We start from the raw sequence: 19,629 nt of genomic DNA on the forward strand, positions 1-19,629 counted from the left end.
TTGAATTCTTCCTTGTGCTTTGGCTTCTCTACGCTCCAGTGCAATCTTCAGAGTTTCTTCTGACATCCATTTTGGTCTTTTCTTTCTCTTCTGTCTTTGTGATCAACATAGTCAAACTTATCTTTGCTTAGTCGATGAAACAGAAATAGACATTCCTCTGGTAATCTCAGCTTTCAGCCAAGATCCAGTTGACATTGGCTACGATGTCCTTAGTAGCATGGCCTCTTTTAAACCCAGGTTACACTTCAGATAGTTCTCTGTTGATGTACGGTTCCAGTCATTTTTGGATAATCTTCAGGGTTTTGCTTGCATTTGATATTAGTGATATTATTCCGTAATTTCCACACACTGTGGAATCACCTTTTTTGATGTGGAAATAAATATGGTTATCTTCCAGTCAATTGGCCAAGTAGTTGTCCTTTAGAGTTCTTGACACAACCTGGTAACTACATCCAGGGCTGCTTCTGTTTGTCAAAATATGATAATTGGTTTCCCATTAATTCCTGGGGCCTTAGTTTTTTGCCAATTGCTTCAGAGCAACTTCAACTTCTTCCTTCATTACTTATTAACCATTGGAAAGAGAGTGGAGCTTAGTTCCCCTCTAGCCTCAGTGAAGTCCCTGTGAGTTGGAATTCACCGGATGGCAGCTCTTATAGAAGAGGAAAGCAGTAAACTCACATTGAAAATGAACATTGTATATTTGTGACTAAAATAAGTTTTCTCCCTGCACACCGAGAAGCAGATGGGTCACCACCACAGTCACTAGTAGATCTGTAATGGCTAACCCTCTACTTTGTTCTCTCGGCTGTGTTGTGTTCCCACAAGTAAATTCTCTCCACCTTTCGCTATCACTATTTCACTACTTCTTCTTCTTCCCTGTTTTTCTAGATAACCCTTTCTAATCATAGCTCTCTTGAAAGTGCTGTACCTTTTGTTAATTCATTTTCAGAGTTAATTTTTTTGGTTTGGTTTTTAAAAGATTCTATTATTGGAAATATTAGATTTCTAAAAAAATAATAGCTCTCAAATTCTAACAGGTTAAGTCTGGTTAGATTATTTAAGATTATACTACTTTCAACAAAATCTTGTATTTGTTTCTAAATTCTGTAATTCTCATCTTCATGAAGTGTGATCATACATTAAATTATTTTTTTTTTCATTTTCAACAGCTATATATGTTGCTATTAAATGAAGTCTGCTAATGTCAGACAGAAATCTGGTCCAAATATCAGATATGTGCTTGTTGGCTAGTTAAGCAACTTTTTCATGCCTCAATTTATTTATCTGTAAAATGAAAATATTTCCACACATTGAGAGAGGTTGTGTAAATATTAGACATAAAGACATAAAATGCCCAGTAAAGAGTTCACTTGGTAAGTTCTCAATAGACAAAATCCAAAAGAATAACCATGATAATGTTAGCATCATCAATCATCATCATCATCATATTTGGTTTATATATAAATGGACTACTGTGGTTAAGATTCCAGTCTCTGGAAGTGAGATACAAATCTGGGCTCTCATATACCTAGTGTGATTTGAGAGAAGATTCTTAGGTCCTCTTTGAATCAAAATATTAACAATGCTTATTTTACATCTGTGCTTGAAATAGGCTTAGGAAAAAAGAAACCAAAAAACCACAAAAGAACAAACACCCAGGAAACCCTCAATGAGATGAATTGACACAACTGACTCAAACTTGCCAATGATCTTGAAGATGGTTTTGTTTTAAACCCTAACAATCTCTACATAGAATTGTGACGTTGTATGAATTGGAGCCAACTCATTGGAGACAACAACAACCACAGAGGAGCTAGAATTAGTTTGAGAATGGAGTGAACTAATGCATATACTTAAATATATTCATACCATGTCTAGTAGATGGTGAGAACTTTAATAAAAGTTGATTACTATTTTCCAGAAATTTAAGGCTTAGGATTAGAGAAACAGCTGTTTCAGCTGAACATTCAGTCTTTACACTTCCAAAGTTGGTTTAAGAATAAATAGTCGACTATTAAATTACTGGTAAGACAATGCTAACTTTTAAAACTTTGTCTATTTTGCTTGTACTTTAGTGATTTCATCTGTATAACCGAAGAAAATCAGCAACGGCCTCTGGAAGGATGGGGCCTAGGAAGCGGCATAACCCAGTGGAAAGCATTTGTCGAAAAATCCAAGCCATTCAAAAAAGGGAAATAGTTTCAAACCCAATTCAGCAGATTATCAATTACCAGATTAGCAGTTTTAACAGTCCACAGATTAATACCAAGAAAGAATTTGAAGAAGTACTGAAAAAAATGGCAGCTTCTCACATTTCTACACCCTACTGCCATTCTTCAAATTCTGAGAAAATGGGTGTCTTTATCTCATCTCCTCAAATAGAATCTCCACGAACCCCACCCACCACTCATCTCTGTTCTTTGGAGGATATAACATATTCTATTATCCACAAAACTTCTGAAAACATTGCAGGACATATATCTCAAAGCTCACAGAACTATAGATCTTTGATGAACAGAAGAGGGAATCTCTTCTTTAACAAAGATTTAAGTAACTTTGTTAGTAAAAATAATCTTGGTATCTTAACAGTTGACCTTGATTCTACCTTTAATGAAATATCTGACTATCTTACTCCTCAGGATTCAGTAGTGAAAAAATTATTTCTCAATGAAGAAGGTAAATATTAATCCTTTAATGTTTATTCTTCTAATAAAACAATTAAACATACTATTTTAGAATCTTGAACTTAAAATAATGCATATTATTAAAGCTTAGAAGTATATGTATCCCCTTTTTGCTTTTAGTACTTTTGCCTCTTTAAAAGTCTTATATGAATTTTCTGTGTTTTTAGTTAAATGCCTGATAGAAATGTCTGAGTTGTATTTACAACTATAACCTAGTGCTCTGTCTCTACTGATAAAAAAGTAGGCCAAATGAGAATGTCATGAAGAGAATATATAAATATTTTTATAGGGTTTAAAATATATATTATTTCCAGTTGAATTAATGAAAGCTACTATTGTACTAGCACATTAAAACAGTTCAAATCCATTAGCTTCTCCATAGTAGAAAGATGGCCACTCTCCTCCCATATAATTTATAGTCTGTGAAAACCCATGGGAGGCTGAGCTATGGGTAGGTTCTAACCTGATGGTACATAACAACAATATGTGTAAGGGTAAATTAAACTGTGTTCCACTGCAAAAGTCAATGAGATAGACTAGGGAGAATATAAATATTTCAGGCCAATGAGAATTGTGCAAACTCAAGTTAAGAGAGCCACCAACAATGCCATATGTTATAGTGAAACCAAAACCTACTGTTGTGGTGGTGGTGATTGTTAGGTGCTGTCAAGTCAAAACCAATTCCTAGCTAGCGACCCTATGAACACCAGGATCTGCACCCTATCTTATCCTGTGCCATTCTCATCCTCTCTGACACACTTGAGCCCATTGCTGCAGTCACTGTATCAGTATATCTCACTAAGAGTCTTTCTCTCTTGTGCCTACCCTCTAACTTTCCAAGAAGGAAGTAGCTCTCCAAAGAACAGCCTCTTCTAGCAACATACTCAAAGTATATGAGACAAAAATTTTTCATCTTTGCTTCCAAGGAACGTTTTGACGGCACGTTCTTCAAGATATAACTGTATTCTTTTGGTAGTGCAAGAGATTATTCAGTACTCTTCTACAACACCACAACTCAAAGGCATCTTCCCCTCATCGCCGCCCCACCCCCCGTCATTCTTAGCCAGTTCTCAGAAAAGAACATGGCTGGAACCAGGCACACTTTATTCTTGACCCAGACATCATTGCTTCTCAGTAATTTAGAGTGGTCCTTGCCAGCAGTCTTGCCCTGTGCAATATATCCTCTGATCTTCTGACTGCTAGTACCAAGACTGTTGATTATGGACCCAGTAAGATGAGGTAGTTGACAATTTCAATCTTTTCTTCATCTATCATGATGTTGCTTATTGGTCCAATGATGAGGATTTTTGTCTTTTTGATGTCAAGAGGCAATCAATATTGATGGCTATGGTCTCTGATCTTCTGTAGCAAGCATTATTTTCAGAAAGTAAAGTTGTGTCATCTGCGTAACACAAGTTGATAAATTTTCTCCAATTCTGATGCCACGTTTCTCTTCATAGGGTCCAGTTGCTTGGATAATTTTTCTCAGTGAACAGATTGAATAGTTATGGAGAAAAGATAAATTACAACCTTGACATAGAGCTGTCCTGATTTAAAAACCATGCAGTGTTTCCTCACTCTGTTCATTTAATAGCTTCTTGGCTCTCACTGTAGCTTTCATATGAGTATAATTAAATCTTCTGAGATTCTCATTATTCTCAATGTTAGCCATAGTTTGCTATGATCCATACAGTCAAATGCCTTTGCATAGTCAATAAAACACAAGTAGACATTCTTCTTGTATTCTCTGCTTCCAGCCAGGATCCATCTGACAGCAGTAATGATATCCTTGATACCACAGCCACTTCTAAGCCCAGTGAACTTCTTTCATTTATCTTTCAGTGTATCATTCTAATTATTTTTGGATGATCTTCTGCAATATTTTGCTTGCATGTGATATTAATGATACTGTTTGATAGTTTCCACATTCTATTGGATTGGATTGCCTTTATTAAGGATAGGAACAATAATGAATCTCTTCCATTTTACTTAGCCAAGTAGCTATATTGCAAACCTCCTGACATAAGCTGGTGAGCCCATCAGGGGTTGCATCTGTTAGCTGAAGCATGTCAATTAGTATCTTACTAATTCCTGGACCTCATTTTTTGTCAATGTTTTCAGTGCAGCTTGAGCTTCCTTCAGTACCATTGCTTTTTGTTCATATGATACTTTCAGAAATTTTTCATTGTCAACTAATTTTTTCTTTTTGTACAGTGACTATTGGTTCCCTCTATCATCTTTTAATGTTTCCTGGATCATTCATTATTTTGCCCATAGCATCTCTCGGTATTGCAATTCGATGTTTGGGTTTGTTTTTATGTTCTTTCAGGTTGAAGAAATGCTGAGCAAGTTCTTTTCCTTTTTATTTCCAACTCTAATTCTTTGCACATTCTATGGTAAGATTTTGCTTTGTCTTCTTGAGCTACCCTTTGGAATCTTCTGTTCATCAACAACTTAGTTGTTGCCCAATCACACTACAGTAACAGAGTAAAATTGCCCTAACACATTTTCAAAGTTGTATTTGCAGAAGCAGATTGTCACATCATTCTACCACTGAGTGTTGGTGAGTTCAAATCACTGGCCTTATGTTTAATAGCCAAATGTTTAACCATGGCACCACTAGGACTCCTTCCAACTCGTGACGACCTTTCATCAGATTTCTGAGCTTGTCAGTCTTAACAAGTGCCATCTTTTGGCTGGCACATCTGAACTGCCAACCTTTTGGTTAGCCCACTAACATTTAATGTCCAACACCACCAGAGCTGCTTCCATATGTAGCTGAGGATGTAAAACAGAACAATAAGAGAAGGTTCATTTTCTGGAAGCAAGTTAGTATTTCTCCTCTTTTTTTTTTTAAATAACTTTGTTGCTTTACTATTTACTTTCTTGCAAAGCACTTTTAATATTACAGGGCAAAAGCACCCCACCACAAATTTTAAAAATCCCAAACTCATTTCTCTCTCCTGCATCTCTTTCCCACTTATTCTCTCCACTGTTATATTTAAAAGGGAAGTTGAAAAATAGATGCTTCAAGGTAGTTTTGAATGCTGGTTTACTCAAGTTAATGAACCAGTATTTTGATGTCTATTGTAATGTTTTATTGCTTAAGACTCAACTAAAAATACTAATTTAAGAAAAATGAAAACGATCTAGCTGAATGGAACCAAATAATTAGATTAATTTTTATACTGCAGTTAATCAATGTAGTACTTTATACCTGCATTTGCAAACTGTTTTTGTCTATTAGGATGGAAAGTAGAAACAAATTATGGCAAAGAAAATGTAACATACAGCATCAACGGTACCAATGAAGAAGAGTTACTCACAAGTGTTTTTCAGGCATGTGACACAAAACACAAAGGTAAGTTGATTATTAGCTGCTCAAATGATCAGTGACAGTCAATTTAGTTCTTCTAATTGTAAGACAAAGGGAACTGGCACTAGACAAAGGCAACACACTAGATTTGTGTATATGTTTTTATAATGAGGCAGATGTAATATCATTTAGGAGTTAGTATGCACATGTAAAGAGCACTTACAGAAGAGATTACTTACTGGGTTGCCAGCTAAAGGTTGATGTCTGCTAGCTGCTCCATAGGAGAGTAATGAACAATATAGTCCCATTAAGATTTATAATCTCAGAAATCCATTGACTCAATGAAAGCAGACTTCTACATCTATCTCCTATTGAAACTCATACTTTAGCTCTGCAAGAGAAAACCCAGTTAATCTACTCATGTAAAGCATTCAGTTTAGAAACCACTGTGGGCTTGTTCTACTCTGCCATTTAGGATCACTGTGAGCTGGAATTGACTTGTCACAAACAACAATGTGACTGTTCTATTGTTGTTGTTGCTGGTTTTAGATGCCATCTTGTTGGTTCTGATTCATAACACAGCAAAATTAAACACTGCCCATACCTGTGCCATTCTCTCAATTGCTGCTTAGTGTGAGCGCATTGTAATCACTGTGTCAGTCCGTCTCACTGAGAGTCTGCCTTCAGAACCTGGTCCCTCTTGATAACATGGTCTTAACACCTGTGGGGAAGTCTTGGCAGTCTTAAGTCATAGAAGCAAGAATTACTTGATTATTTTTGAACTTATTTTGCATGTTCTATTACTGACTAGAATAGCCTCATTGAGTTTGCCAGCTGGCGATCAATTCTGTTTAAAAATTATTCACACATCATAGGTGTTACCTTACAAGGAAGATACACGAACATATAAAACTGTTACAGAAATTTAGCTCAAAATTTTTAGTTAATTTTAGATCTTCACTTCTGTTTCTTAAAAAAATTTTGTAACAAGTAATTACATAAAGTACACAAAGTTAAAAGTACATAAAAATTCATGCTTATGCTGAGTGAATTAACTCAGACCTATAAGGACAAATACTCCATAAGATCATGATTGTAAAAACAAAAGAATAACTCGTAAGTTGTGTATGGATATCTAAAGGGAAGGGAGTCAGGGGGCCTGATCGTGTGGATGGGGGAAAGCATTGGGTCACAGGGTCTATTGAGTGGAGGGAAGGGATGAAGGAATTTGGAAAGATCCAGTGGGATCTGAAAGGACAGGATAATGGTGGGCATAGATCAATAGTGATTAGTTTTCTAAAACACTATGTGGGAATAATCATAAGAAACACAATGTGAATGAGAAGATGACAAATAAAATTTAGAAAAATTCATGCTCATTGTAATAAAATTAATAATATAGTCATGAAAAGTCATTGCTGAGTGAGTGAAGCCAATTCATAGCTGAGTCTTCACTAGGTTTCATAGCTGAGTCTTCACTAGGTTTCTAGGACAGTAAGTCATATGAGGGGAGTCTGCTTGTCTTTCTCCAATTAAGTTGCTGTGAATTAAACTGCCAGAAAGGTATGGCCTTTGAGTTAGTGTGTAACTTACTACAGACTACACCAGAGCTCCCAGGAAGCACTATAAAGGGAAAATTAATCAGCATTCTTATTTTCCTGAAAAATTGTTAATTGTATATCCTTCCATAATATATGACCACAACTGGATCATTTATCACTTGAATTTCTCTTTGTTCCCCCACCTTTGACCTTGAAATGGCCAGAATATCTAGTTAACAAGCTGAGTGAGGTAGAGGAAGAGAGAACACTAGGGAAATAGATAGGAAGAAGGTTTTTACCTTGTCTCAGATTCTTTACCTGTTGTAATCAGGCCAAGGGATCAGAATAAGGGTGGCCGGGAAGAAGAGAGAGAAAAAAGATTTACAACCAAATTTTAGAACATCTTTAATTTCTGAATGTATGAAGAGGATTTACTGTTTGAGGAATATGCAAAAAAAATAAATATTTGAGCCCTTTCTTGTAAAGCAAATATGGGGATCCAAGGTGGAGGGAGGGGGAAGCAGAGGGATGAGCACAATTTGATGGGGGGAGGGTGGTGAAGGAAATGTGAAGGATCTGATGTCTTTGAACAATGTCTTTGAACTTTGTAAATAAACCAGTATAAAATAAAAATTTTAAAGTACTTATTTGATAAAACGTTCATGTTAAGACAAGAAAATCTCTTCATTAGAGACTAAGACATGAGAGAATGCAGAATTCTTATCACCCACAACATATGATTATTACTATTGTTATATGTTGTTGAGTCAGAACCTACTCATAGTAGAACCTCCAGCAGATTTTCAGAGGCAATAAATCACACAGGAGTTCATTGTCCATCTTTCTCTCATGGATCAATTCAGGGGTTTGAATTGTGTACCTTTGAGTTAGCAGTGCAAACACTAAGTCACCAAAGTTCCCTTTACAAATGATTACAGATAATCAGATTGAAACATTAGAACTTGGTAGAGTAGGTATAGTCATTCTCACCTCACAGATAAGACTGATGTTGAAGAAGAATAAGTAATTTTCCCAAAGTCACATAGTAAATTACAGAGGTAAAATTTGGCATTAGATTCATTTGACTCCTACTCAAAGCCGGGTTGCTTTTTCACATCCCATGTTAGCTCAATATAATTGTGAGGAGTATAGGCATACTTCCAGGACTCACAGAGGTCAGCACTTTCTTTTTTAAAGAGTTATCATTCCCCACCATTCAAGATAATTTTCCCCCCACTTCTTCCTAAGGCTCAGTGGGAGTGGCCAAAATAATAGATTACCTGAAGCAAGCGACTCACGGAGATTCTGAAGACAGTGCTCTTGAGGAGCTGTGGAATATGCTTGATCCTAAAAAAAGAGACTCACATGTGGACCTGGAAACTTTCCATACAATCATGAAAGAATGGGTGGCTTACTGTCGAAATAAACGGTAATCATTGTCCTGCAGTGTGTATTTCAAGGTTCTGTTTTAACAATTGACAATAATTACTGTTAATCACTGTCTCCCAGTCGATACAATCACTGCAATATAGAGCAACTCTTATTTTGTCATGCACTTTAATTATTTGGATTATGTTAAACTGCTGGGCCCCAGTCCCCATGCTTCAGCAGGTCTGGGATGCTGGTTAATAATAATTTGCATTTCTAATAAGTTTCCCGGTGAGGCAGCTGCTGAAGTTAAAGGTAATATAATTTGAGAAGCACTGCTCCAGTAGATTAATCCTGAAAATGTCCATTTTTAATGACAGGGTGGGGACCACATAGTATCTTGTTCTAAAAAATATTAAAAATTGAGATAACATAGGAGCCAAGGGAATTAACTAGTAGTGACTATAAAATTACTAATTGTGTTTCAAATAAGAGCAACTATTCTTTTAAGGATACGAGGTTTAGAAATTTTTAAAAAAATATGTAAATTTATGTAATGAATTGTGAGTTATTTGAAAATTTAAAAGATAGATTGGGAAAGGGAAAAGACAAAAATAGAAACATAGAAAAGGGAGAAAGCTGTTTATCATTTCAGAATAAGCAACATCATGGTAGATGGAGAAAGGATTGAAGTTGTCAATGATTTCATCTTGTTTGGATTAACTGTCAACACCCTTGGAGATCAGGAGATGTATTGCATTGAGCAAATCCACTGTCAGGGACCTCTTCAAAGTGCAGAAGAGCAATGATACATAAGTTTGAAGACTAAGGTGCATGTGATTCAGACTGTAGTCTTTCAAACACTTGCTACATGTCTGAGAGCTGGGCAATGAATAAGGATAACAGAAGAATTGATGCAGTTTGAGTTGTGGTGTTGGAAAAAGAGTAGTGAATATCCCATGGACTGCCAAAAGAAGAAATATATTTGTCTTGGAATAAGTGCAGACAGGAGTGTTCCTAGGAGGCAAAGATGATCAAGCTTTGTCTCTTATGCTTTGGACATGTTGCTAGGAAAGGCGATTCTTTGGAAAGAGACATCATACTTGGAAAGGTAGAGGATTAGAGAAAGAGAGGAAGATCCTCAATGAGATGAATTGATAATAGTGACTACAGTAATGCTTTTAACTGTTAGAAATGGTGGTGATAGCACAGGATCAGACAGGGTTCAGGTCTGTTGTTTATTGGGTCACTATGAGTCATGCTCATCTTAATGACACCTAACAACAAAAAAGTGTAGTCTTGTGGAGCAGCTAGTGGACTCAAACTGACCACCTTTGTCTTGGTAGCACAACTACCTACTACTAGACCTCCCTGTGAAGACAAAAATCAACATATAAAAAAATCTACTTTATTTATTAGTAATAAAATTAATGCAAGTAATGGCAACCACAATTTTTTTTCCTATTAGTTTGACAATTGGTTTTTTAAAAATGACTACTACATATTATCAGGCAGTGGTGAAAAATCAATATTATGTAAAAAAGGAGGATGATTGCATCGCTATAAAATTGCCATATACATCTCAACTTCCATGTCAGATTACATAATTAATGATATAACTGCCAAACCACTGAGAACCATGGTCCAGTCAGGCTGACATTGTCAATTTTACTCTCACCTCCTAGTTATGTACTCAGTACCTTGAAATGTGCGTCCATGATGCACACAATTTTTACTATTTTCATGAATGTGAAATGTCAGATAACTTGCTAAGAGATATGAGGAGCAGTGTACTTTATAAAAGGAAAACAGATTTAAAAAATGTACTTTGGTACACTAAAATACTAAATACACAATATTGTTGAGTCAATTTTGACTCGTAGGGACTCTCCACTGGGTTTCTGAGGCTTTAAATCTCTACAGGAGGATCTGGACCATCCTTTACCCAAGAAGTATGTACGTGGTGGATTCGAAGAGTCAGTGTGTCAGTCAGCAGCCTGACGCCTTATGCTCTACATCCCAGGGCTCACACCAAGCATTGAATAGTTACTTAAAATTATGTCTAACAAGATAAATACTCATATGCATTTATTTTTATTGTAAAAACATTTTTTAATCGTGATTTGAGTGAAAGAATACATAGCATGTTGTTTCCTCAATATGTCATATATGTATAATAAATTTTTTGTTAATAATAATATAATAATAATGTGCATAGGGAAATAATAAAAAGAATATCAGAATATTAATTTTTTGAAAAGGAATTCTCTAAAAATCTAACTTTTTAATGAAAATATTAATTATCTGTTTATAAAACAAAGTAAGTGATAGCAAATAGAAGAATATGAAAGGCATAAATACAAAACATAAAAGAAGGAACTCAGAAATTATAATTAATACATATATAAGGAGATAAGTATGCTGGCTGAAATTTTTGCTTACTCACCTTCCTGAAGACATCTCATGTAAAAGAGATAGAAAATGTAGGTACAATTTGGAGGATTTTTGTGGCTGCTTCAAAGAGGTAATCTAAAGATTTAGTATTGAAAAAATTAATAAAACTTAAAAGCATAGTACAAAAACTCTTTGATTAAATCTTGAAGAGTCTTGAACATACCATTGATCACCAAGAAAACAAATAGGTCTGTTTTGGTGAAGGGTGAAACCGATTTTCTCCTTGGAGGCTATGATTCTGAAGAGATATCTCATATACTTTGGGCATGTGGCCAGGGGGACCAGTCCTTGGAGAAGGACATCATGCTTGGAAGGGTGGAGGGACAGTACAGAAGTGGAAGACACCAATGAGATGGATTAACACAGTAACTGGGATAATGGAGGTCAGCTCAGGACAGAGCAGGCTTCAGAGCTGCTGTACATAAGGTCACGATGGGTCACAGGCAACTCAATGGCATATAACAACAATAAATATGCTTATTTTGAGAATTAGATGTAGCATTTATATATTGGACAAAGACTTGAACAGAAGTGTCCATAGATTTCAGGAGAACAACTTACCTAAATTCAACCTGATTCTCACAAAAGAGAAAACATCAATAATTTTACAAATATTGTTTTTTTACCCTTCTCTCCCCTTCTCGGTGCTTTGAGACATACAATATTGCCACCTCCACAGACTCTACTTACCATTCCTGTTTGTTGTTATTATTTACTCCCTAGTCTGATTCATAGCTCACCTGCTAGTGGACTTTCAAAGACCGTAAATCACACATTTCCCATCTTCCTCCTCAAGAGCATCTGGTGGATTTGAACAGCATGCCTCTGGGTTGGCAAAAAACTCCTGACCACTAAGCCATGAGAACTGCCTTACCTCTCCTAACTACATGACTCTCCTAATCCATTAAGTCCTCCAATCCTAGAGTTATGTAGTGCCTTTAATACCACCTAATTATTTCTGTGGGCTTGTTTTATTTTTCAGGTTAGAGTAAAAGCTATGCAAAGTTATATCTATTAGCATATGCTCTTACTCCATATGAAAAACAAACAAACAAACCAGAACTAGTTCACCATAAGTAACAAGCACATTGTTTGGCCTCAAGCAGTTGATACACCAGTAGATAATTTTAAAACTGAGGAAGAAATCTCTGTGTAGGAAAATACAGTGCACATCTGAAAAATGAGCTAAGCTTTGGCTTGACAAAGAATACCATGTTGGGTTTGTGTTTTATTTCAGTGGAAAACTGAATAGTGGCTCAAAAAACAGCTTGGAAAACTCTGTTTTTGAACAACAGGATGGCACCAAATCATGTGGAGAATGTAAGTATGAATTTATTCAGGATTGCTTGCCTTCCACTGCCCCCTTATGAGTTGGGAAAAAATGAATTTCATTTATAAAATGTTTTTGTTTTTCAGGGGACTATGAGACTTTTGACAGAGAAGAATCTGATGGAGTTTTGTGAGTATTATTTGTAATGATTTCTGAAGTATATTGATTTTGTTATTTGACTACATATTTTACTTATGATAAACACAGTACTTCGTTACTTTTTATTTTAAGGTAGAGCTCACAATTCATTTTAAACTCTTACTCACTTTACCATTTGTATTAGGTCTAGTTACAATAAGAACCCAAATTTTTGGAAGACTGACTTCTTGTTCTTGTGTACCATCAATTCAGAACCCTCAGGGGAGAAAATTACCCATTTTTCTCTGGCAGAGTAACTGATGAATTTGAACTGCATGCCTTTGAGTTGGTCAGTGTAGCTCTTTACCACTAGGCCACTGGAACTCCCCGATTTTGATCTGGCAACATTTTACTATAAAACAAGTTGATCCACAGGAATAGGTTCAGTACCAGGTCCACAGGATGTGTAAGAGCCACAGTCTCTGGGGCTCAATCAGATGATGTCAAACCAGTAAGTCTGGTCTTATTTATATTTTTTAACTTTGTTCTACAGTTTTCTCCCATCCAATCCAGGAATTTTCTGATCATGTTGAGAGGAATAGAAGGTAATAGCTGGACACTGAAACAAGTGACGTTATTATGCTGATCTTCAACTCTTCTTAAGATTATTTTAAAAGTCTATGTTTAATAGATATATTTAGATATGAATGAGAAAGTCAGTTTTCCACTAAATGTTTGAGTTTCGAACATCAAAGAGAGGTAGTTCTGTTTCTTCCTTATTTTGCGCTTGCTGCTTCAGTTTCATCCATCCAAAAAGGTAGAAAAGGAAGAAGGTACTTTCTGCAAAGCCCTGGGATAATTTGCAGAGTAAGAGATAACCTAGGGATCCAAGACTCACACTGTCCAGACTCCCAAAGAGTTTATACTCAAATGAGGGGGTAGCCGTGACACAAATGTTAGCAAGCTGTATGGAGAAAATAGCCCTGAAAAGAAGAATACAGTGAGCTATTGTTGTTTGTTGTTATATGCCATTGCCTGCAACTCATAGCGACCTTTTGTACAACATGACCCCTGCCATATCCTGAGTCAACCTTATTGTCTCTGACACACCCACCTCCATTACCCCAGTCACTGGGTGAATCTATCTCATCCAGGGTCTTCCTCTCCTACACTGTCCCTCCATCCTCCCAAGTATAATGTCCCTCTCCAATGCCTGGTCCCTCCAGGTAACATACCCAAAAAGCATGTCAGAAGAAGCTTTAGAATCCTTGCCTCCAAGGAGCAGCCTGGTTTAACCCTCTTTGGGACAAACCTGTTTTTTCTCTTAGCAGTCCATGGTATATTTACTACTCTTCTCCAACACCACAGCTCAAAGGCATCAATTCTCCTTCTATCATCCCTACTTATTGTCCAATGCATAGCATGTGATTGTGAAGACCATGGCCTAGATCAGGCACACTTTAGTCTCCAGGCTGACATCATTGCTTTTCAGTACTCAGGAGAGGTCCCTGACAGCAGACTTTCCCAATGCAATTCATCTTTTTTTCCTGGCTGCTGGTACCAAGAGTGTTGATTGTGAAGCCAAGCAAGTGAACACTTTTAACAGTCTCAATCTCTTCACCATCATAAGAACCCAAGATTTGTCAATATCCTTTTATAACAAGAATACTATATAAATTTGCATTTGGATTTTCCATGACTCAAGCAGAAATAGGAATTCTTCAGTTTAGAAGGACTTGTGTGTTAAGAGTAAAGTGAAATAGAGTAGACAGAAGCTATAGACATTGAATTCACAACTGGCAAATGTAGAATATGTGACAGTTTTGGGAAGACATTAATACTATTACACCCAATGCTGGAATAAATATTATAAAAATAAATCATGCTTTTATAACGTATGACAGTCAAGTAGAAAATTTCTCAGATTATTTAAGGTTTGTTATTGTTAGGTACCATCAAGTTGGAACTGATCCATAGCCAACCCTCTAGCAGTTTTCAGAGGCAGTAAATCATACAAAAGGAGATTGCACATCTTTCTCTTGTGGAGCAACTGGTGAATTAAGAATGTGAGCCTTTGGGTTGGCAGCTCAATTTTTTTTTTTTTATTTTGTGTGCGTGTACCGTCAAATCAGATCTGACTGGTACAGGAGGATATTGCGCCTCCTTCTCCAGCAGAGCGTCTGGTGGATTTGAACCGTGTTCCTCTGGGATTGCAGTGCGGTTTCTTGCCGGCAGCTCAATTTTTTATAACTAAGCTAACAGAACTCTTTATTTAAGACGAGTTTGAGTGTTTTGTTTTTGGTTTTGGTTTTTTTTTTAGGGTGGTATGGCCGTAGACTAGTTGAGTGTCTTAATCAGGAAGTGGTGTTGGATTTTGTCAAATGCTTTTTCTGCATCAATTGCTAGGATCATATGGTTCTTGTTATTTGCTTTGTTAATGTGGTGAATTATGTTGATTGTTTTTCTTGTGTTGAACCATCCTTGCAGACCTGTTATGAATACGACTTAGTCATGATGAATTTTTTTTTAATGTGCTTTTGGATTCTACTAGCTAGAATTTTGTTAAGGATTTTTGTGTCTATGTTCATGAGAGATGTTGGTCTATGGTTTTCTTTTTTGGTAATATCTCTGTCTGGTTTTTATATTAGGGTTATTCTTGCTTCATAGAATGTCTCTTGCGTGTTCCTTTTTTTTCTGCTTTTAAAAATAACTTAAGTAAGATTCGTGGTAAATCTCTGAATGTTTGGTAGAATTCACAGAGACTTGTACACCAATGTTCATAACAGCCTTATTCACCATAGCAAGAACATGGAAACAGCCCAAATGTCCAACCACAATGGAATGGAATGAGAAATTATGTTTCATTCACACAGTGAAATACGATGCAGCACACTGGAGCAATGATTTTGTAATTCACTACCTAATTTGGGATAGAATGGAGAACATTTTGCTAAGTGAACTAACTCAGTCCCGTAAGGACACATACTGTATAAGACCATTATTGTAGAATGAGTACGAGGATCCAAGGTGGGGACAGGGAACAGAGCAGTGAAGATGGAAGTGCTTAATCATAGGGTCACATAATTTGATGGGTGGAAGGCGGGGTGGGTAAAGGAAAGGGGAAAGATCTGGTGTGAATAACAATGTATACCACCTTTAAGAGTAAACCAGTAGAAAATAAAAATTTTATATAAAAAACAGACTAGCTGAGCTTAATGCTAAGCACTATTTTGGTTGGAAAGGATCAGAGACATTGATGATCATTTTCCCACACTCTTTCATATGCAGAGAGGTGTCTGATTTGATTAGCTATGTAGCAGACCTGCATTTCAGCAAGCAAAAATTGGAAGAGGAAAACAATAAGTTTAGATTGGTGTCAGAAGTCTTGGAAGAATCTAATAACCAGTTATCTGAAGACTGTGCTGAGCTGCGTTCTCAGATAAAAAGGTAATCCCTAGAGTGCTATTGTGTGATGGGAGCTTTCAATCCTTTTTTTAATTTTTTTTAACAATTAGATATAATAAATATACCATAAAATTCACCTCTCTATAATATAAGGTGGGCTGGATTTTTGAATATGCACAAGGTAATACAAACATCCCAGATCCCCTGCTTCCATCCAGCCAGTTTGAACTCATAGTGACCCTCCATTTGATGCCCCAGGCTCTGGATCTGTATCAAGGGAGACTGCCAAATCTTCTGCAGTGGAGATCTGATGAATTTATACTGCTGACATTTTGGTCTGTAGCCTGTTATGTTGCATATTGCAGCACCAGTACCCCTTAATGCAAACAATCAAACTCACTATCATTGAATTGGAACTGAGTCATAGCTGATCCTCCGACAGGTTTTTGATGACTGTAATCACATGGAAAAGTCATTAATCTTTGCCCTCTAGAGCCACTGGTATTGAACTTCCAAAGGGACCCTGTGTTTAGATCAGCAGTGCTGTGGACTACACTACTAAATCTCCCCATATAGATTTTACCACTATTTTATTCCATAACATTTTTGTCATTCCTAAAAATAATTCCAAGTTCGTTGCAGTTACTTTCCATTCTCCCCTCCTAGCAGTCCTTAGCAAACACTATTCTACTCTTTAGGATTTATCAGTTCTTTGTTTGCTTTTACAAATAATCTATTGCATAGATACTTTTCTTATTTATCCATTCATTAGCTGATGGAGATTTGGGTTATTTACACTTTTTAATCATTTCAAATAATGCTGTTCTGCATATTTGTGTCCAAGTGTTTATGTGATTTCAATTCTCCTAGGTACACCTACAAGTTGCTGAATCATATAATAAATGAATTTAACATTTTGAAGAGCAGACAGACTGCTTTCCAAAGTGGTTGCACCATTTAGATTTCCATCAACAATGGGTTTTGGTTTGTTTTAGCAACAGATATTCATTAAGTCACCCCAGGTAGTGTGATCTTTTTAAAGACCAATATACCTATAGGATTTTATTCATTTGCTTGACTCTGCAATCAACACTCTTGGTACAAGCAAACATGAAATTAAAATATGAATTGCATTGGAAAAGTCTGCTTTCAGAGACCTCTCCAGAGTACTGAAGAGCAATGATGTCAGTCTGGAGACTAAGGTGCACCTGATCTAGGCCATAGTCTCTGCAATTACAGGGTATGCATTTTAAAGATGGACAATGACTAGGAATGATAGAAGGAAAATTGATGCCTTTGTACTGTGGTACTGGAGAAGTGTATTGAATATACCATGGACTGCCAGGAGGACAAACAGATTTATCCTAGAGAGGGTGAGACCAGGCTTCTCCTTGGAGGAAAAATTCTGAAGTTTTGTCTGACATACTTTGGACATGTTGCAAGGAGGGACCAGTCTGTGGAGAGGGACATCATGCTTGGGAAGGTGAAGGAACAGCGCAGGAGTTGAAGACCCTCTATGAGGTGGACTGATTCAGTTACGGGAGTAATCGGGATGGGTTTGTCAGAGACAGTGAGATTGGCACAGGAAAGAACAGGGTTTAGGGCTGTTGTACATAGGGGTGCTATGAGTCACAGGCAAGTCAACAGCACATAACAACAACAAATACCTATGGGATGGTGTATATCTACTCAATATATTAAACTAACTTATTGCCACTGAGTCAGAGCTGACTCATAGCTGACCCTCCAGTGGGTTTTCAGAAGCTGCAAATTGCAGGTGAGGATTTTGCCCATCTTTCTCCCACAGAGCTGCTGGTGGATCCAAACCGCCTGCCTTTGGGTAGGTCATGCTACTCATTTCCCATTAGGCCACCAGAGCTCTGTATCTACCCACGTTGTTGTGGTGGTGGTAGTGTACCATCTAGTCAGAACTGACCCATAGGTGATCCTCCAGTGGATTTTCAGAGACAGTTAATCAGCCAGGAGGAGACGGCCCATCTGTCTCCTGGAGAGCAGCTGGTGGACTTGAACTGAGGGCCTTCAGGTTTGCAGGGCAGCTTCTTTCCACTAGGTCACCAGAGTTCCCTATTGTTTCTGTTGATTGCCATCGAGTTACAAGTCACACATGACTCGTAGTGACCCTATGAACAAAAGGCCTGAAGCCTTTCTATAACTATCGTTGTTTCTCCAAGTTTATAGAGTTTCCAGAGGCATGTGGTTTAGGAAGTAGATGCCACTCCTGCTACCAAACCTGTTTTACACTGGGAGCTCCACCAAATACTGTCCACCATGGGAAGCCATTGTGACATTTGAGATCCCAATGGCACAACGTCACAGCAAATCCAGATTACCTCAGCACAACAATTGACAGCAGAGTGCTGTAGGATTTAGAAGAATGTTTTTCCAAAATATAGTAACAAGGAATCAAAATATAATCCCTTGGGGGCCCAACTTTTAAATACAAAGGCATTCCAAGAGGTCTAGTTGACTCTAAATAAGAGGCTTAAATAAAAAAAAAACAACCAAACATTCCACACCAACCCTCAACCAAAACAAGAGAGCTCATCATACATAGTCCAACTGCTTCACCCAGTTTCCAAAATGGAGACAAGGGCTTGGCCAAAATGCAAGTGTCTTGTTGACTATCATCTAAGCGCCAGCTAGAAATGTAGGTCCACCGGAGGCCTAATGAATTATAACTTGCTTTTCAATAAGTTCTTATGATTATTTACTCATATGTTCATTAACAATTAACAAAGAATGTTTATAATGAAAACAAAAGTCCTCACTAATGGGCCAATAATCAGTAGTCATGATACATGGGAGGGGGAGAAATAGAAGTTATTAATTAGTAATTTAGGATTAGTAAATAGTAAATTAAGATTCCTTAATTCGTTTTCCATGTCAATTCTTATGCTAAGTACTGTGAGTGTATTGATGTTTTAAATTAAAAATCTGCCATTAAGATACTATGGGAAGGGGATGGAGGATACTGTGCAATATTGAAAGAATTTTTTTCAAAGAGAAACGCGAACTGGGGGTGGGCAGGGAGGAAAATAGACAACAGTGAAAGAATGGAAATCCAAGTTCTGTATACATTTTCATTAAAATCTAAAAAATACAAAATTTTTTAAAAAGATACTAGGGGAAGATGTTTTTTGTTGTTGATTGCCTTCGAGTTGATTACTACTCATAGAGACCCTATGAACAAAAGACTTGAAGTCTCTCTACAACTATTAACATTTATCAAAGTTCATAGGGTTTCTGAAGGCATATAGGAAGATAAGACATAAAAATTCTATGTTTGACAAATTATACCAGATAAAGTATCACACACTGCTTTTATGGGTTGGATGAGATATTTGAGCATCAGGAAAGAACAGCAATGCTTTTCAAAGGGCACTATCTTCATTTAAATATATAGGTGCTAAAATTCCGAGCAGAAAAATTCCT

General features: G+C 36.8%; 1 protein-coding gene across 1 annotated transcript in view; it reads left to right on the forward strand.

Moving 5' to 3' along the window:
* Window positions 1-2,123: 2,123 nt before the first annotated feature.
* LOC102870330 (myosin-3-like) overlaps window positions 2,124-19,629 on the forward strand; it is a 154,129-nt gene continuing 136,623 nt past the window's right edge. The window contains exons 1-6 of the mRNA XM_006897220.1: window positions 2,124-2,676; window positions 5,932-6,045; window positions 8,790-8,970; window positions 12,601-12,683; window positions 12,780-12,822; window positions 16,060-16,218. Coding sequence (XP_006897282.1) covers window positions 2,124-2,676; window positions 5,932-6,045; window positions 8,790-8,970; window positions 12,601-12,683; window positions 12,780-12,822; window positions 16,060-16,218 — 1,133 coding nt within the window. The remainder of the gene's footprint in view (window positions 2,677-5,931; window positions 6,046-8,789; window positions 8,971-12,600; window positions 12,684-12,779; window positions 12,823-16,059; window positions 16,219-19,629) is intronic.

This window comes from Elephantulus edwardii, unplaced genomic scaffold (genome assembly GCF_000299155.1).
Source record: "Elephantulus edwardii isolate Elephantulus edwardi_28Jun2011 unplaced genomic scaffold, EleEdw1.0 scaffold00206, whole genome shotgun sequence".
In the NCBI taxonomy this organism is placed as follows: Eukaryota; Metazoa; Chordata; class Mammalia; order Macroscelidea; family Macroscelididae; genus Elephantulus; species Elephantulus edwardii.